The following is a 17,357-nucleotide window of genomic DNA, read 5'->3' on the forward strand; positions in this document are numbered from 1 at the left end:
GTTTAATGTTTTTCTCATAACATATAAAAAAACCAAAAACATATATAAATTAATTAATAAATAAAAAACAATCCGAGTCCAAGCTTAAATAAAAAAACAAGCTGAGCTCAAGCTTTAAAAAATACTCGAAATAAGCCTCAAGCTTGGTATAACTTTATAATATATCTATCTTTGGGGACTAAATTTATAATCTACTCTATGTTTATTAAAAAAATATTACAACATTGACACGTTGTGACTGATTTGGTGCAATAATGAGTGGAATATTGTAGTCCTTTTACAGCTTTCTATTTCCTATATAAACAATTAATCAACTACTTCACCTTCAACCACCGACTCACACTTCACCCACTGCCACTGAAGGTCCGACCCGTTTACGTTCGGATCCACCGGTATTCTCCTAATCTCTATAACCTCTTCATTTAATAATAATAATAATAATAATATTTAACATTTTAATAGCTATTAACTCGAAGATTCCACTCATGCACACTCATAAAGTTGAATAATAATAATAATAATCTGTATTTTTATAAATCTATTGCCATTTATTACGTGTTTCATCGGTCGGTGAAGTTTATCGTGTTGAACTAGTGATGTACTGATACTAATTTGCTTATTATTTATTGTTTTTGTTTAGTGTATGAGGTTTAATGAGTTATCGGAAGTGGAATTAGTTAGGTTTTAGATCTGAGTGCTTGAAACTTGTAACGAGTTGCAGATCTGTGATGTAAACGGACTGAACGGTCGACGAACTGTTTGTGAACGAGATGAACGGACATGAACAGAGGTTGCGTTTGTTCGGTTGTGTTTGTGAATGTTTGATAATGTGTTTGTTTATATTCGTGAATGTTTATTTGTTTATTGAAGGTTAATAGTGACTTTTTTGATCTTATCATATAGATTTAAGCTAAGTTATTAACTATAAGGGAAAGTTAGCATACATATTAAATTAACGTGTTAACTATGCAAATCAGGTAGTGTAATTATATATACAAGTAGTGTAATTATGTAATTGCATCGTAGTGTAATTACACTATGATGTATATATAATTACACTACATGGTTCGCACAATTAGCACGTTAATTTAATTTGTATTTGATCCAAACCCATTAATTAACTATAAAAGAAAAATACATGTGAGTACTATGTGGTTAATTAATGTGTAAAGTTCACATATAAATTTGAATGTTAGAGAAAATATCACCGCAAACTTGGTAACCGAATCGTTGACACTGACTGTTTTCGGTTAAATCAGACAAGACATTGTGTTCGTGAATGTGCGATAATGTGCTTGTTTATGTTTGGTCATTAAAGGTTTTGGATGACTTTTATGATCTTAAAATATAGATTTCAGCTAAGTTATTAACTGTAAAACGGAAGTATATGTGAGTGTTATGTGATTAATTAATATGTAGAGTTCACCTACAAAAATGAATATTAGAGAAAATATCATCGCAAACTTGGTAGCCGGACCGAAAGGTTGACACTGACCGTTCTCGGTTAGTTAAATTAAATAAAACATTGTTTGTGTTCATCTGTAGTTCGTTTGTGTTCGTGAAGCCTTCACGAACAAGTTTATTTGTTTAATGAACGAACATGATCAAGAAATTTTGTTTGGTTAATTATGGTTAGTTGTTCGTGACAGTTCGGTTGTCTGATAAAAGCTTAATGAACAAACATAAACAAAGTGCTAGATTGCTGCATGCAATGGTATTTTGAAGTGAATTTGTTGATGTTTAGTAGTGATACTGATTTTAAGTGTAATGTCTGTGCTAAATTTGAAGGTTTTGATACATGTGCTCTATTTTTAGGGTTCTGTAGATCTATAATGTGAATAATTGTTGGATGTAGTTTTGGACTTTTGGTACTGCAATATCTCTGATTGACAGCACTCACCTGTCCCCAATAGAATCCAATTTTTTATCTGGTAAGACATTATTCAATTAATGACTACTTATTTCAACAATTTTACTGCCCTGTCTTTGTTTGAATGTGTTCTTTTCAAAGTGATTGTTACCATTTATGGAATAAAAAACATACACAACTAGTTGTTTAAAGCTAGGATAATTAGCCATTTTATGCTTATTTCAATATTCTACATTCCTGAACATTTAACACTGATTATTACAATGTTAAATCACAATAATAAGCTTAAATGCACATCCAAACACCCCTCCTAAACTAGTGTTCTTTTTGTCTTAAAACTTGATTTCCAATGAGAAACTGAACTATATATGTTTTTAGCTTGTTTATTTGTTATTGTTGTTTATTATTTTTGTAGTTGAGTTGTTTTCAATAATATTTTGTGGGTACAAGATTTAATTGATAAAACAGTACTTTATACAATTATTAAGCAATTGTCTGTCTTCACATGTGCACATGGATAGCTCAGTGTTTCTGTGGTCCAAGGCAGCTGCTACATTTTTTTCATATATCTATTGTTATCATGTAGATTATAAATAGATCTTCATTGTGATATTTATATCTGCAAATGATGCTTGTATTGTTGTGAGGGATCCCCTTAAGATATAAGCATGTGCTGAAGGGTATAGAACACCAACCACCACCACAAATTTATTTTGGATTCACAAAAAAATGAAACTGTATAAATATTATACCTTTTAGCCGGTATCCTTTTCTAGGCCCGGTTTATTGGGCCGATCAGGGGTTGGGCTGAGCCCACTGGGCTGGGCCCAGAACAGGGTAGCGTGTACATAGCTATGAAAACATTGAGGTCTTATATTTAATGAAAGATTATCAAGGGGTGTTTGGCGTTGTGTTTTTAAAATGATATTATTTAGTAATAATATATAGGAAATTAGGGGTAAAATATAAAGTTTTAAAGTATCTGCAACAAAACTGATCAAATAACCGATTTAAAACTCAATGTCAAACACCCCCTCATATTTTTGTAATTTTTTGGTTTTATGCTAACCTATACTACTTTCCTGTTTATACCTTATCTTTATGTACTATAGGCATTCATTTTTTATTTTTCTAAGATACAAATAATTGTGACAGATTTTGATCTCTCAAAATGCCTGATCTTGAAGCTCCATTGCTCCGCCCCAAAAGAAAGAAGATTTGGGTTGACTATTTTGTCCAATTCAGATGGATTATTGTCATTTTTGTTGTACTTCCAATCTCCTTCACTCTATACTTCCTCACTTATCTCGGCGACGTTAGATCCGAATGGAAGTCATACAAACAACGCCAAAAGGAACACGACGAAAACGTCAAAAAAGTAGTTAAACGTCTCGCAGAAAGAAACCCATCAAAGGACGGGCTCGTATGCACAGCCCGAAAACCCTGGATTGCTGTTGGAATGAGAAACGTTGACTACAAACGGGCCCGCCATTTCGAAGTTGACCTTTCGGCTTTCCGCAACATTCTTGAAATCGACCAAGAACGCATGATTGCAAAATGTGAGCCATTGGTCAACATGGGTCAAATCACACGGGCCACGGTCCCACTGAACCTTGCGCTCGCAGTTGTTGCTGAGCTCGATGATCTAACCGTTGGTGGGCTGATCAACGGGTACGGTATCGAGGGTAGTTCTCATCTATGCGGGCTTTTTTCTGATACCGTTGTGGCCTATGAAATCGTTCTTTCTGGCGGTCGGGTTGTTCGGGCCACAAAAGATAACGAACACTCCGACCTGTTTTATGCAATTCCATGGTCTCAAGGAACTTTGGGCTTATTAGTATCTGCTGAAATCAAACTCATACCCATTAAAGAATACATGAAATTAACTTACACACCCGTTAGCGGTAGCGTTAAAGAACTCGGAAAAGCATATATCGACTCGTTTGCTCCACGTTTCGGCGATGAAAACAATGAACAAGTTCCTGATTTTGTGGAAACTATGATTTACAATCCTCATGAAGGTGTTTGCATGACGGGAAAATACGCATCTAAAGAAGAAGCAAAGAAAAAAGGAAACAAGATTAATAGCGTCGGGTGGTGGTTTAAACCGTGGTTTTATCAGCATGCGCAAACCGCACTTACAAAAGGGGAATTTGTTGAGTACATTCCGACTCGGGAATATTATCATAGGCACACAAGGTGTTTGTATTGGGAAGGGAAGCTTATTCTGCCATTTGCTGATCAATGGTGGTTTAGATATTCACTCGGATGGTTGATGCCACCAAAGGTTTCTTTGTTGAAAGCTACACAAGGTGAAGCGATTAGAAATTATTATCATGAAATGCATGTTATTCAAGATATGCTTGTTCCTCTCTATAAGGTTCCTGATGCTTTGGAATGGGTTGATCGCGAGATGGAGGTAAAATGTTTTATTATTTTTAGTTTTTTACATTGCCTGTTTGTTTATAGGTGGCTATTTGGGTGTTTAGTTATACATATGCTGGTCTGGGTAGTTATTTTTGTTAACGGGTCAAAATTAGAGGTGATAATTTCAGACCATTCGGCTAAAATGGACCGGCCTGGGTTGGTCTGTATTTTATCAATATTGGTCAAACCATTTAAAAGCTTTTAAAATGGGTTGGCCCGTTTAGTTATGAACAGATTGGTTCGGATAGTTGTATCTCTAATGGGTCAAAATTAGAGGTGCTAATATTGACCCATTTAGCTAAAATGGTCTGGTTTGCATTATTTTGATTGGTCATGCTAATAAAAGTTTTAAAATGGTTGGTTTAGTCACATTGGTGGAACTTAATTTTTATTAAAAAAAGTGTTTGCAAATGCTCAAAACGACTTAATTTTTTTTATTAAAAAAAGTTACATGATTATTTTAACAAATGGTCTTATTCAAGACATTAATTATCTATATAAAAAGGTTGAAACTGGACACCATCCCTGTTCGACCCATAGCAAAAGTACTTGTTTTGATCTTTCACCCAAATCACCTAACCATTAAAAAAATAGCTTTAAGGGGAAATGGGCTAAAGGTTCGGAAGATTTTGTTTTAATTCGAACCCAATTTGAGCAGACCGGAATTTGACCTGTCACCCAACCCGTCCAAGCCACCCTACTTTCATGTGAAACACATTACAAAAAATAGCTTTAAAGGGAAATCGGCTAAACGGGTCGAAAGATTCTGTGTTTGATCCGACCTGTTTGACCCATTATCCAAGCCGTCCAACCCACCACTACTTCATGTAAAAACATTACATAATAATTCCCTTACACTCTTTTTATAATAATCTACAGGTATATCCCCTATGGCTTTGCCCACACCGCCTATACAAGCTCCCATACAAAACCATGGTGTACCCGGAGCCAGGATTTGAGGAACATTGCAGACAAGGTGACACACCCTACGCTCAAATGTACACAGACGTCGGTGTCTACTATGCACCAGGACCCGTGTTAAGAGGTGAGGTTTTTGATGGAGTCGACGCAGTTCGTAGAATGGAAAGTTGGCTAATCGAGAACCACGGGTACCAGCCACAATACGCAGTTTCTGAACTGAACGAGAAAAACTTTTGGAGGATGTTTGATGCAGGGCTTTACGAGCAGTGCAGGAACAAGTATGGAGCTGTGGGAACGTTTATGAGCGTGTATTATAAGTGTAAGAAAGGTAGGAAGACCGAGAAGGAGGTTCAGGAAGCCGAGCAAGCGCAAGTTGACGTCCCGTATGCTGAAACCGATTAGCCGTTGTCGAGTTCAGGGTTAGTTGTGGTTAATGGAGGCTAGAATTTGTTGGTTTTCTTGTATCCACGTACTTGGTTTTATTTGGTCTTGTTTGAAGCTTCTTACAACTTGGTTTGATTTGAATATTTGATTCCACTAGAATATATGATTTGGATGTTGACCAACAAACTGAGGGGTTTATATAAATAAAACTCAAATGAAAATCAATCAATCAATCATGCCCAGTAAAATCCCACCGACAGCAAAGCTATAAGTAGGGTCTGGGGAGGGTGGGATGTAGGCACACCGTACCTCTATCCAAAGGGATAAAGAGGTGGCTTCCAGAGAGACCCTCGGCTCTAAGTACATGTGTATGAAGCAAAATAAAGGAAATCAAAGTTTAACAGTTATATAAAAACTACTACTAATTATAATAATATTAATAATAAGATCACAGTTTAACAGCTATATAAAAGCTAATAATAATTATAATAATAATAATATATGTAAGGGAAATACTATTATGGTATGTGACCTAAATAAGTTAAGTCTAAGCCCTAAGGTATTCAAATCTCTCTAAAAATCCTTAACTTTAATTCCACTTCTCCACGAATTCCTATCCTCAACCATGTCCTCGGAGAGGTTTAGGTCTATCAAATCATGCCTAATCCTCTCATCCCAAGTCAATTTCGGTCGTCCTCTACCCCTCCTCCCCTCTATAGTAATGTTTTCTACGGATCTAACAGGATTCGTCGTCTGTCTTCTCTTTACATGTCCAAACCATCTCAATCTCCACTCTCTTATCTTGTCTGCTATGTTCGCCACCCCTAATCTCTCGCGAAACACAACGTTTCTTATTCGGTCTAGCCTTGTGTGCCCACACATCCAACGTAGCATTCTCATTTCTGCTACCTCCAGCTTCCGCACCTGTGCCTTCTTGATGGCCCAACAATCTGTTCCATATAGCACTGCAGGTCTAACTGCCACCCTATAGAATTTTCCCTTTAGTTTAGTCGGGAAACTCTTGTCGCACAATATACATGTGGCTGCTTTCCATCTACACCATCCTACCTGAACTCGGTGGGTCACATCACTGTCTAATTCCCCATCGCTCTGTACAAATGATCCTAAATACTTGAACTTCGTTACCTGCGGGACCACCTGCCCTTCAATTGTGATTTGTGCGTCTTCTTGTCGTTTATCCCACCAAAATCACAGTGGAGGTACTCCGTCTTAGATCGGCTAATCTTTAAACCTTTTGTCTCTACGGTTGTTCGCCACTCCTCAAGCCTTATGTTTAGATCTTGTTTTTTCTCAGCAAGTAACACAATATCGTCTGCGAACATCATGCACCACGGGAGAGTCCCCTGAATCGACTTTGACAACTCATCCAAGACTACTGCAAAAAGAAACGGGCTCAACGCTGACCCTGGTGAAGACCTACCTCTACAGGAAAGAAATCAGTATCCCCCACTGGCGCACGGACACTTGTTTCACTCCTGGTATACATATCCATAATTATCTCTATGTATTTCCTGGGCACTCTTCTACCCTCCAAGCACTCCCAGAGCACCTGTCGTGGCACACTGTCGTAGGCCTTTTCTAGGTCAATAAACACCATATGTAGATCACGCTTCTTCTCCCTATACTTTTCCATTAATCTTCTTATCAGGTGTATTGCCTCTGTGGTGGAACGCCCCGGCATGAAGCCAAATTGGTTGACTGTAACCTGAGTTTCCCGTCTAAGTCTAACCTCAATCACTCTTTCCCATAGCTTCATAGTATGACTTAGTAGTTTGATTCCTCGGTAGTTACCACAACATTGGGCGTCTCCTTTGTTCTTATAGATAGGAACTACAACGCTGCTCCTCCACTGATCTGGCATCTTACGTGATTTGAGAATACTATTGAACAGAGTAGTTAACCACATGACTCCTTCCTCCCCCAGACACTTCCACACCTCGATGGGTATGTTGTCTGGGCCAACCGCCTTAGACCTTCCCATCTTCCTAAGTGCATCCTTCACCTCTTCTCGTGTGATCCGTCGGCAGTAGAAGTTATTCGATTGTTGTCGTTGAAAGTTTGTGTTGTCATGTTCTTCTTGGTAAGCTCTCCCATTGTTAAAAAGATTGTGGAAGTAGGTTTGCCATCTTAGCTTGATGTCCTGCTCCTTGACCAGTACATGCCCATCTGTATCCTTTATGAACTTCACCGGTCCTAGATCTTGCCTTCTACGCTCCCTGGCTTTGGCAATCTTAAACATAGCATGTTCCCCCTCTTTTGTTTCTAGACTTTCATACATCCGTTTAAAGGCCGCATTCTTTGCTTCCGCCACTGCCTTCTTCGCCTCTATCTTGGCCGTTTTGTAGTTGTCCCTCAATTCCACTCGCTCCTCCTCATTCGTGCACCTCATTAGCTCCCTAAAACATCCTTGTTTGTCCATTATCTTGTCTTGCACTGCGTCATTCCACCACCAAGACTCCTTATGCCCACTTGTCTTTCCTGTTGTGACCCCGAGAGTCTCCTTTGCTACTTGGATGATCTTTGTCTCCATAACTTCCCATATATGAGTTGAGTCCCCATTTAGTCGAGCCCGCGTATGCAGTATGAGTTTATCCTTAAACAGTAGGAGATTTTCGTCCTTCAAATTTCCCCATCGAATTCTCGGTGTACCTTTCTTCTCTCGAACAGTCAGCTTATTTCTGAAAGCTATATCTGTCACTAGTAGTCGATGTTGAGTCACAACTGCCTCCCCAGGTATGACTTTGCAGTCCTTCCACCAACGTCGGTCTCCTTGCCTCATCAAAAGGTAGTCAATTTGCGTGTCGCGTTTGCCACTGCTAAAAGTGATTAAATGAGAATCTTGTTTCCTAAAAAAAGAATTTATAATACCTAGGTTATGTGCCACCGCAAACTCTAGAAGATCTGTTCCGGTCTCATTCCTATCACCAAAACCGAAACCCCCATGTACGGCCTGAAAACCATCGTTAGCCTTACCAATGTGTCCATTAAAATCACCTCCTATGCAAATCCTCTCCCCCTAGGTATGCCCCCTACCACTGGGTCTAGGCAATCTTAAAATTCTCTCTTTTCCTGATCCCCTAGGCCTACATGAGGCGCGTAGGCGGAGACTACTGCCACAACTTCCTCTCCTAGTACTAATTTCAACACCATAATCCTGTCATTATGTCTTATCACCTCCACCACACTAGTGTGTATTTCCTTAGCCACTAGAAACCCCACTCCATTCCTAGCTCCATCAGACCCCGAGTACCACAACTTATACCCATTACACTCATCCCCTCTATGTCCTTTCCACTTAGTCTCCTGGAGGCATGCTATCTGAACCCTACGTCTTTTAAGCACATCTACCAATTCTAGCAACTTACCATTTAATGTTCCTACATTCCAAGAAGCCAAACGCAATATACGCTCCCTATCTTTACTCTATCCTACACCCCTCGTTTCAAGACATGGTCTCAAGTAATAGTCATGGTTCCTACACTCTATGGTTGCAACTAATCACACAAACACAAGCAACAGAGCACCAAATCAATAATAATAATAATAATAATAATAATAGTAACAAAAACTAATAATAATAATAATAATAATAATAATAATAATAGTGTGTAGCAATAACAATAATAGTCAAGAGATCTTAAAATGAAAATAAACTCCAAAGATCCGGATCACGTATGTTCTAATGATAATAATAATAAATACTAATAATAATAATAGTGAGAAAGGAACGAGTATACCGTGAAGATGATGAATACAGCTCAACGGCAGCCAGGTTACAAGAAGCTCACTCTTTTGCTTTGGGACCCCCAACGGAAGCAAAAAATAATAATAACTTTATTCCCGTGGACACTAACACACTGCCCGAGGAAGCTTATACGGTAGTTTCGAAGGTGATTCTGCCGGAGAAACAGAAACAGATCCGGTGATTCTGCAGGAGAAGGGCAGAAACAGATCCGGTGTCGGTAGTTTCGAGTTGAGAACTTTTACCACTTCCTTCTTGAAGTTTATGGCAATTAGAACACTGAGGTTATGTGAGATTTGAACGGTTTGATTGACGGAGATGATAGCTTCCGGTGATACACGAGTGAGAGACGATGTTGGATTCGGAAACCCTGAAGAAGGTCGCAGATCTGACTTAATGTAAACCCTGAAGAAGGTCGCAGATCTGATTGGAGAAGGTGATGGAAGGAAGATGGTGCCCAAATCTGACTTGGTAATTCTGTTACTACTGCGGCCACCGGTGGTTATTTGGTAGAGATTGTGGGTGCAGCGATGGTTTCGGATGGTAGTTTCGATGGTCGATGCAGTATTGGTTGGGGATGGTCGGAGGTTAGGGAGGAGACGGTGGTGATAACCACCGACGGCCGGAGTTTAGGTGGAGGCGGTGGTGGTTGAGTGAGAGGGATGGGAAGAGTATTACCATACTAGTTTGAGGCTCGTGTATTACACGGTAATTGACAAAAAATTTAATCTTTAATCATTAAGTGAAACACAGTTAACAAAATGATCATATATTGTTAATACAATTACAATTTACATTAAAATTACAGAAATTACACAACTAAGATTACATAAATATGTTACAAATAGCTAAAAACTTCCTTGTACACAACATTTCTGATTCTATTGGTAGGTATACATCGTTTATCAAAAATCAAAATCTTTAGTTCATGTCTGCTTGTAACTCTTGATAACGTAACATATAGGTCTGCTTATAACTCTTGATATAACCAGGTATTGCTGTCCGTGTGACAAACACAGTTTTTCAAGTACATTCCAACCCTAGATAAATGATAATATATCCATAAAACTTACAAAAAAATATTCATACACATAACATAGGTATATTGGTTTTTAATGTTCCCAACTATTACCTTTTGGTCACTACTGGTCCCAACTAATGAATTGGCTACTAATGGTTTCAACTTTTAAAGTATTTGTTCCTAACGGTCCGCGACTAACAGAATCCTAACGTCATTAGTTTCAGGTCGCCGGAAAAACGGTTTTGGCCGGAAAACTCAACTTTTTTCCCGAAAACTCAACATTTTCGTCCGAAACATCTTGGTAACTTCGTATCAGACCTTTAGGAACCTTTTTCTAGTAAAAGCCCAATTATTGAGGTCGCCGGAAACCTTAGAACCATCATCGAAATTGGTTGATGGTGCTCAAGTGGTGGTAGTTGGTTAACGGTGAGTCAATTTGCGGTGTTCAGGTGGTGTTTTCCGGCAACAAATTTGAAATTTCCGGCCAAAAATGTTTTCCCGACGACCTGAAACTAACGACATTAGGATTTTGTTAGTCGCGGACCATTAGGAACAAATACTTTAAAAGTTTGGACCATCAATAGCCAATTTATTAGTTGGGACCAGTAGTGACCAAAAGGCAATAGTTGGAAACATTAAAAACCAATATACCCATAATATATCATACCTTTTAATCCGTAATATGATGCCACTTGACAACTATAGATATATATGTGAAGGTAATGTTGGCGGTCAAATCGAAAACAATAAAAACACTTGAACTGAAACAACAAACTAAATAGTCAAATAATAGACGGACGCGATAATAGGCAACACACGTAAATATACAGATTGAAATTAAGCCTCAATATCAATGTAAATACACATATTTAAATCACAAAAGTCACACATTTATCAATGTAAATACACATATTGAGTTCATAAATGATAAATCTGTTTAAGTTCATATCATATCATAGTTTTGATAAAATGGCGGAATCAACAATCATGTAAAATTAAGTTCATAAATGCTAGCGCGGTCATAAAAACATATCAAATAATCCTATAAGATGAGATGGATGATGAACATAGTGCGATAAGATGCAATATCATAGAACATATTTAACATGTGATTTCCCACGACTTCTTAGTGCATCGTGATTCAGTTATAAGTCAACTGAATTGCTTTTAGTTCTATAATAAAGGAAAATAACACATAGTTTAAAAAAGGTATTAGATGTTTGAAATTAAGAGAATATGCCCTGAAACTTAACATCATATGCTTCTTTCATATATGCTTTGTTTAATGCATCATCTAGATAGTTAATTACTAAAATGGCGGAACACACACACGAGCCCCATGGGCAATAGGCAATAGATGATATGGATGAAGAAAGTGCGATGACAATTCAATTTCAAATTGAAAACAATAAAAACACTTGAACTAAAACAACAAACTAAATAGTCAAATAATAGATGGTCGCGGTAATGGGCAATAGGCAATAAACGTAAATATACATATTGCAATTAAGCCATACTAAACACCTTAATTATGTACTAATAAACAGGTAATGCTATTATAAAAGAGATCACCAAGTTATAGAATTCTATAAATAACAATAACTAAAGAAATATATATAAATAGCATTTAATTACACTGTTTTAAAAATTTGGTGAGAACTACATTTCAAAATCTATTGCGTTTCTTTGACGAACAATAGAGTTAACTCATAAGCAAATTGATTGCAATTACTTAGTTTAGAACCTACACACTACACAGGGTAAAATAATCACATGAGTTTCCAACAACAGCACATTTGTGAAACTATGGAGGGTGAAATGGTGGCTGGAAAAATTGTATTAAGGTGCTCTTCACAAAGTGTTCGGTTGCTACAATCCTTTGCGCCTCTAGGGTTATAGAAAAAAAAAAATTAAAGTGAGAAAAGAACCAATGGGAATTATCAAGTTTGAACCACTCAACCAAGTAAATGATGTAAAAAATTGAAAATATTATATACACCATACCTTTATGTGGTTATTAGAAAATGAAAATAAGCTTACAGTTGTGCTATTCTTTTTGATGCGTGGTCCATCCAGCCATCAGGACGTGCATCTAAATATTCTCAAGTAGCAAAATTGTAGTCATGTTACGGTACTGCATCAAATCAAAATAAAAAAAAAGGTTTATAGTTATGCACCAAGAGGGAAAAAAACTGTGAGCATCTAACAATAATTGATTAACCTATTTTTATAATAGAACTGCATCATAAACACATAATTGTACTCTAATGGCTCATAATTTTAAATCGTGGGTTCAACTGCAAGTGAACACCAAATTCGGTGGTCAATTTCTGAATACATGAGCTTGCGCGCGCACAAGAGAGAGAGAGACCCAGATGCTATTCGTCTCTTAAGGAAAATTAAGAATCAATTTGCAATTATCAATGGTATGTGCAGTAAGTTCAAATCCTCTGTTTTTTTTACAATGTCACTAAGAATTAACATAATTATAATCGAACAATCAAGCAATAGTGGACTATATATGAAATGACAGCCATATATAATTATCATAAACACAATTTACAACATTAGGTAAATCTATTTACATGCTTCTAAAACAAAATTAGGCAAAACGATTTCCGTTATGAAAAACAGTTTTCTTTTCTAGATTTCAATTTAATATTTTCTAAGATGAAAATAATCTTTGCATTCGTTAAGGTTTGTGCCAATGTTAAGACGCAGATGACAATAGATCCACTTTCGATGAAGATCTTTTTTTTTCTTATGTTATAATAGTAATAATAATAATTGTGATGAATAATGTATTTACTTCGATTTCTAAGAATTTGTCATAGATTTCAAGATCCAAAATTGAGGCGAAGGGTATTATAGGATTATAAGCTGTAATATAACAAAAAGAATATAAGATTCAATCAATCGATACTCTAAATATAAGATTCAATCAATACAAACCTGAACAAAGGGGTAATATCGGAGTAGTGGTCTGACTCAGCTGTGGGGATGAACGCTCTCGTAGGTCTGAATCGAAAGCAGCGGTGGAGATGAACGATAGCAACGGTGGGGATGAACGGCAGCGAACTAATAGCAGCATTAGGAACTTAGAGTTTGTTATTTGCGAAAGGTGTGTGCTGAATGAAAAGAAATGGATTGAATAATATATGGATCCGGAAATCATTATTTGAGCGGGTTTGACCCGAAATAAATACCAATTTATTATTGAACGTGGGTTAAAAAAAGTGAGGAGTGATGAGAGCTTGACAATTGGCAACATAAAGTAGCCTTTTATTAGAATAGTAAGATATCATAGTTGTTTCAAAACATTAGAAATGAGCTTTAATAAAATAAAAACTAGTTATGCTTAAATAAAATTTATTTAGCTGATCGTTAAAAATAATATTGGCTTGTCCATTCTTCCACATTTCTATCGGTAATTTAGTTATTGGCCTATGAGAATCGTCTAAATGTGTATAAGTTACAATTTTGTAGCCTACGGATTGTAGATTTAGAGTACATTTAAAAGTGTGTAAATTAGTCGTTCTTTTAACATTTTATATTTAGTTGGAAGACCATATTTCTTAGAACACAAATTAAATACTTAAAATATGAGATATTGGTTTTTAATACTCTTAATTTTCACCCGCCGGCTGATAACGCTCTTAAATTTCGATTTGTTACCCACCACTCCCAGCTTTCACCCTATTTGTTTCTGGTACTTCCTAACTTAACGGACCCTAGCTCCGTTAGTTTTCTTACTGACGTGACATGTTTTTAATGACATGGCATGTGTGTGTGGTTTTAAAAAAAGCTGTGGATCCCACACCATCACTTCATCATCTTCCTCATAAACCCTAACCTAAACACAAACACCACTTGGTTTAGGTTTCAGGAGCGGTGGCGACTGCCACTTGGTTATTGGTGGTATCCGAAGGTTGTTGGCGTGGCCGGATGTTGGTGGTGATGGAGGTGGCTAAGGGTGGAGGTGGCTAGTGGAGGTGGCTAGTGGTGGTGGTTAATATATGTTGGTGGTGTGGGATCCACAACTTTTTAAAAAATGCCACATACACATACTATGTCATTAAAAACATGTCACATCAGCAAGAAAACTAACAGAGCTAGAACTGTTAAGTTCGGAAGGCCAGAAACAAATAGGGGGAAAGTTAGGAGTGGTGGACAATAAATCAAAAGTTGGGAGTGTTATTAATCAGCGAGTGAAAGTTAGAAGTGTTAAAAACCAATATTATTAAAAATTTGAATATCTAACTTGACATGCGTCAAATGACACATATAATTCAAGATTTTTAAAATGTTAACTTTCTTTTTTAATTAAAAAAACTTAATTAAGGACATGAACGAGTCTAACTGACCTAGAGTTCATCTATATTCGAATTCTCACTTGATTTTAAAGAGCTAGAGCTAAAGCTCGACATGTTTCTAGTTTCATGTCCGAAACTTGAGCCCATCTCTTTCCTAATTTGTCGAATTCTTAAAATACTTAAACTAATTATATATTTCTATATCTAACAAAACATATCTACCTATATATTAAAGCAACATAACTTTCCACATGTCATTCAATTAGACCCTCCAAGTGTACACGTTTCCATTTTTACAATTTCCCTTCATGAATAATAAAATGAAAAATATGTTGTTGGTGAGAATCGAACTCACTACCTTGCATTTAAAATGTTTGTGGCTTACAACTCAACTAGAATAAATTGATGTTAGCCTTTTCTTTTTCTTAATTGGTATAGTTTCACAACCTTCCATTTTGTTTTATCACCTGTGTATCACACGGGCTCTATCCTAGTATACTATATAATAAAAGTGATTATATTTATACAAATAAACTTGCTTAGGCTTGCAAGGCTAGTCAAAATCAAAATGTAAAGCTCAAACTCAACTTACTATACTATTCAAGCAATACAAGGTTTTCACATGGCCTTCAACTAGTATGTCCACATAGGCTTCCAACTCATCAATTTTCCATTTATATACATTCCAAATGTTTATTTGAACATTAATTTTAAACATTAACTCCTAAGTTGAAGAAAGTTTCAAATAAATTATTATAATTATCATTTATTGAGTAATAAAGACAAAGAAAATTGGTTTTTATTGGTCCCAACTATTTCATTTTTGTCGGCGCTGGTCCAAACTTTCATTTTGGTTGGCAACGGTCCTAACTTTAATATTAATTTCTTCCATCAGTCCGCGACTGACGGAGCACTAACTCCGTTATGTTTTTGCTTACGTGTCAATCTGAGTTGTCAAAAAATGTCTTACATGGCAGCCACCATGGATTATTGTATATAATAATACAGGTTCATCCATAATTCTGCAAACCCTAGAAATCCAATTGATTAATCTAATCCATGTTTGTTAAAATTAAGTTAGGGTTTTTGATTAGTGGATTAAAATGATTCAAAACCATGTTTTAATTACCTCGAATGATGCCGGGAAAGGGGTGAACGAAGTTGGCCGAAGCTCCGAGCTTGGAGGAAGGATTATGGGGTTAAAGAGGATATATCAGTGAGATTGAGAGGATGAGCAAGTTTAGATTGGTGTGTGGGTCCTATTTATACTAGTAATTGCGATGAAGTTCATTAATCAGTGTTAATTGCTTATGGCCGATTTTCCGGTGAAGGTTACGGGAATTAGTTCGATGGTTAAGGCGTTAAAATATAATTAGAATGTTAATTATTGTTGTTTATTGCTGTCTAACTACGTTATTCTAAATTAACGGGTTAAGAACAGCTGAAAGGGGGTGTTTTTCGGTGGTCGGAGCCTCACGCCGTTGCCGGCGGCGGCTCACCGGGAATACGGGCTACAGGGGGGGGGGGTTGGGTTATTTTCTATTAATTTAATATATTTCAAATTTATAATTTCAGTTTAGACCCTAAATTTTGAGGTTATATTAAGTATAAATCAATAATCCACGGTGGCTGCCACGTAAGATGTTTTTTTGACAACTCAGAATGACACGTAAGCAAAAACATAACGGAGTTAGTGCTTCGTTAGTCGCAAACTGGTGGAAGAAACGAGTATTAAAGTTGGGACCGTTGCCAGCCAAAAATGAAAGTTGGGACCAGCCCCGACAAAAATGAAATAGTTGGGATCAATAAAAACAAATTTTCCTAAAGACAATTAATTATTTTCGTTGTTATTTTTTTAAAAATTTGAGACTTTGTTATTTTATTTTATTTTTTTTGGATTTTGGGAAATTATTATGAACGTTTGGACTAAATGTATAGATGTTTAGATTGAAATGGTGGTTTAAGTCACGAGGTTTGAATTATACTGTTGTTTTATTAAATGCACGGTTTAACAAAAATTATAATTATATTTCATTGTTATATTCATATTTTTAGCATTTTTTATGTTGTGCACTTAAATGTTTTATTATTTTAATAAAAATAGTTTTGTAACGCACAACTTATGTTACAACATTTATATATTTACGCTTCATAGTTTACAACATATGATTTCAGTAGATGATGAAGTTTTAATTAATATGTCTTTTTTGTTTCATGGTATAAGTTAGAAATATGTGGCCTAACTTAGAATTATGTTTTAAATTGTTATTTTTCTCTATTTATTTTTGTATGCTGGGTTCTTTTAATTAAAACAACAATGTGATAATAATAATAATAATAATGCTAGATTATCTGACGTTTACAATTCATTAAAATGATATAACACGCACGCGCACGTGTGCACACACACACGCGCACACACACACATATATATGAAGTTTTATATACTTTCCGTCCGTATATAACACGGGATCTAACCTAGTTTATTAATAAACTTAAACTCAAGCTTGAACTTGTTTAAACCTCTACTTCACCTCATATAAAAAAGCTTCTCTAAAATAAATTTGGTAAAACTTTCATATTAATCACATACCTAAGTAGGGTTGTTCAAATTATTTGACGTTCGCTCGAAAAGTGTTTGGAAAATACTCGTTTGAT

General features: G+C 36.3%; 1 protein-coding gene across 1 annotated transcript; it reads left to right on the forward strand.

Moving 5' to 3' along the window:
• Positions 1–330: 330 nt before the first annotated feature.
• Positions 331–5,649, forward strand: LOC143590590 (delta(24)-sterol reductase-like). Its single transcript, XM_077071026.1, has 3 exons — positions 331–392; positions 3,026–4,289; positions 5,177–5,649. Exons 2-3 carry the CDS (start codon positions 3,042–3,044, stop codon positions 5,618–5,620), a joined length of 1,692 nt encoding a protein of 563 aa, XP_076927141.1. The 5' UTR covers positions 331–392; positions 3,026–3,041; the 3' UTR covers positions 5,621–5,649.
• Positions 5,650–17,357: the final 11,708 nt, after the last annotated feature.

The sequence above is a fragment of the Bidens hawaiensis genome, unplaced genomic scaffold (genome assembly GCF_021521415.1).
Source record: "Bidens hawaiensis isolate Kalapana, Puna unplaced genomic scaffold, B.hawaiensis_p1.1 tig00038674_1, whole genome shotgun sequence".
In the NCBI taxonomy this organism is placed as follows: domain Eukaryota; kingdom Viridiplantae; phylum Streptophyta; class Magnoliopsida; order Asterales; family Asteraceae; genus Bidens; species Bidens hawaiensis.

What these genes read in the sequence shown, in the direction of transcription:
- LOC143590590 (XM_077071026.1), top strand. Translation starts at nt 3,042, where the DNA reads ATGCCTGATCTTGAAGCTCCATTGCTCCGCCCCAAAAGAAAGAAGATT. An exon ending in GGGTTGATCGCGAGATGGAG is followed by an intron (nt 4,290 to 5,176) that starts GTAAAATGTTTT and finishes AATAATCTACAG; the next exon opens with GTATATCCCCTATGGCTTTG.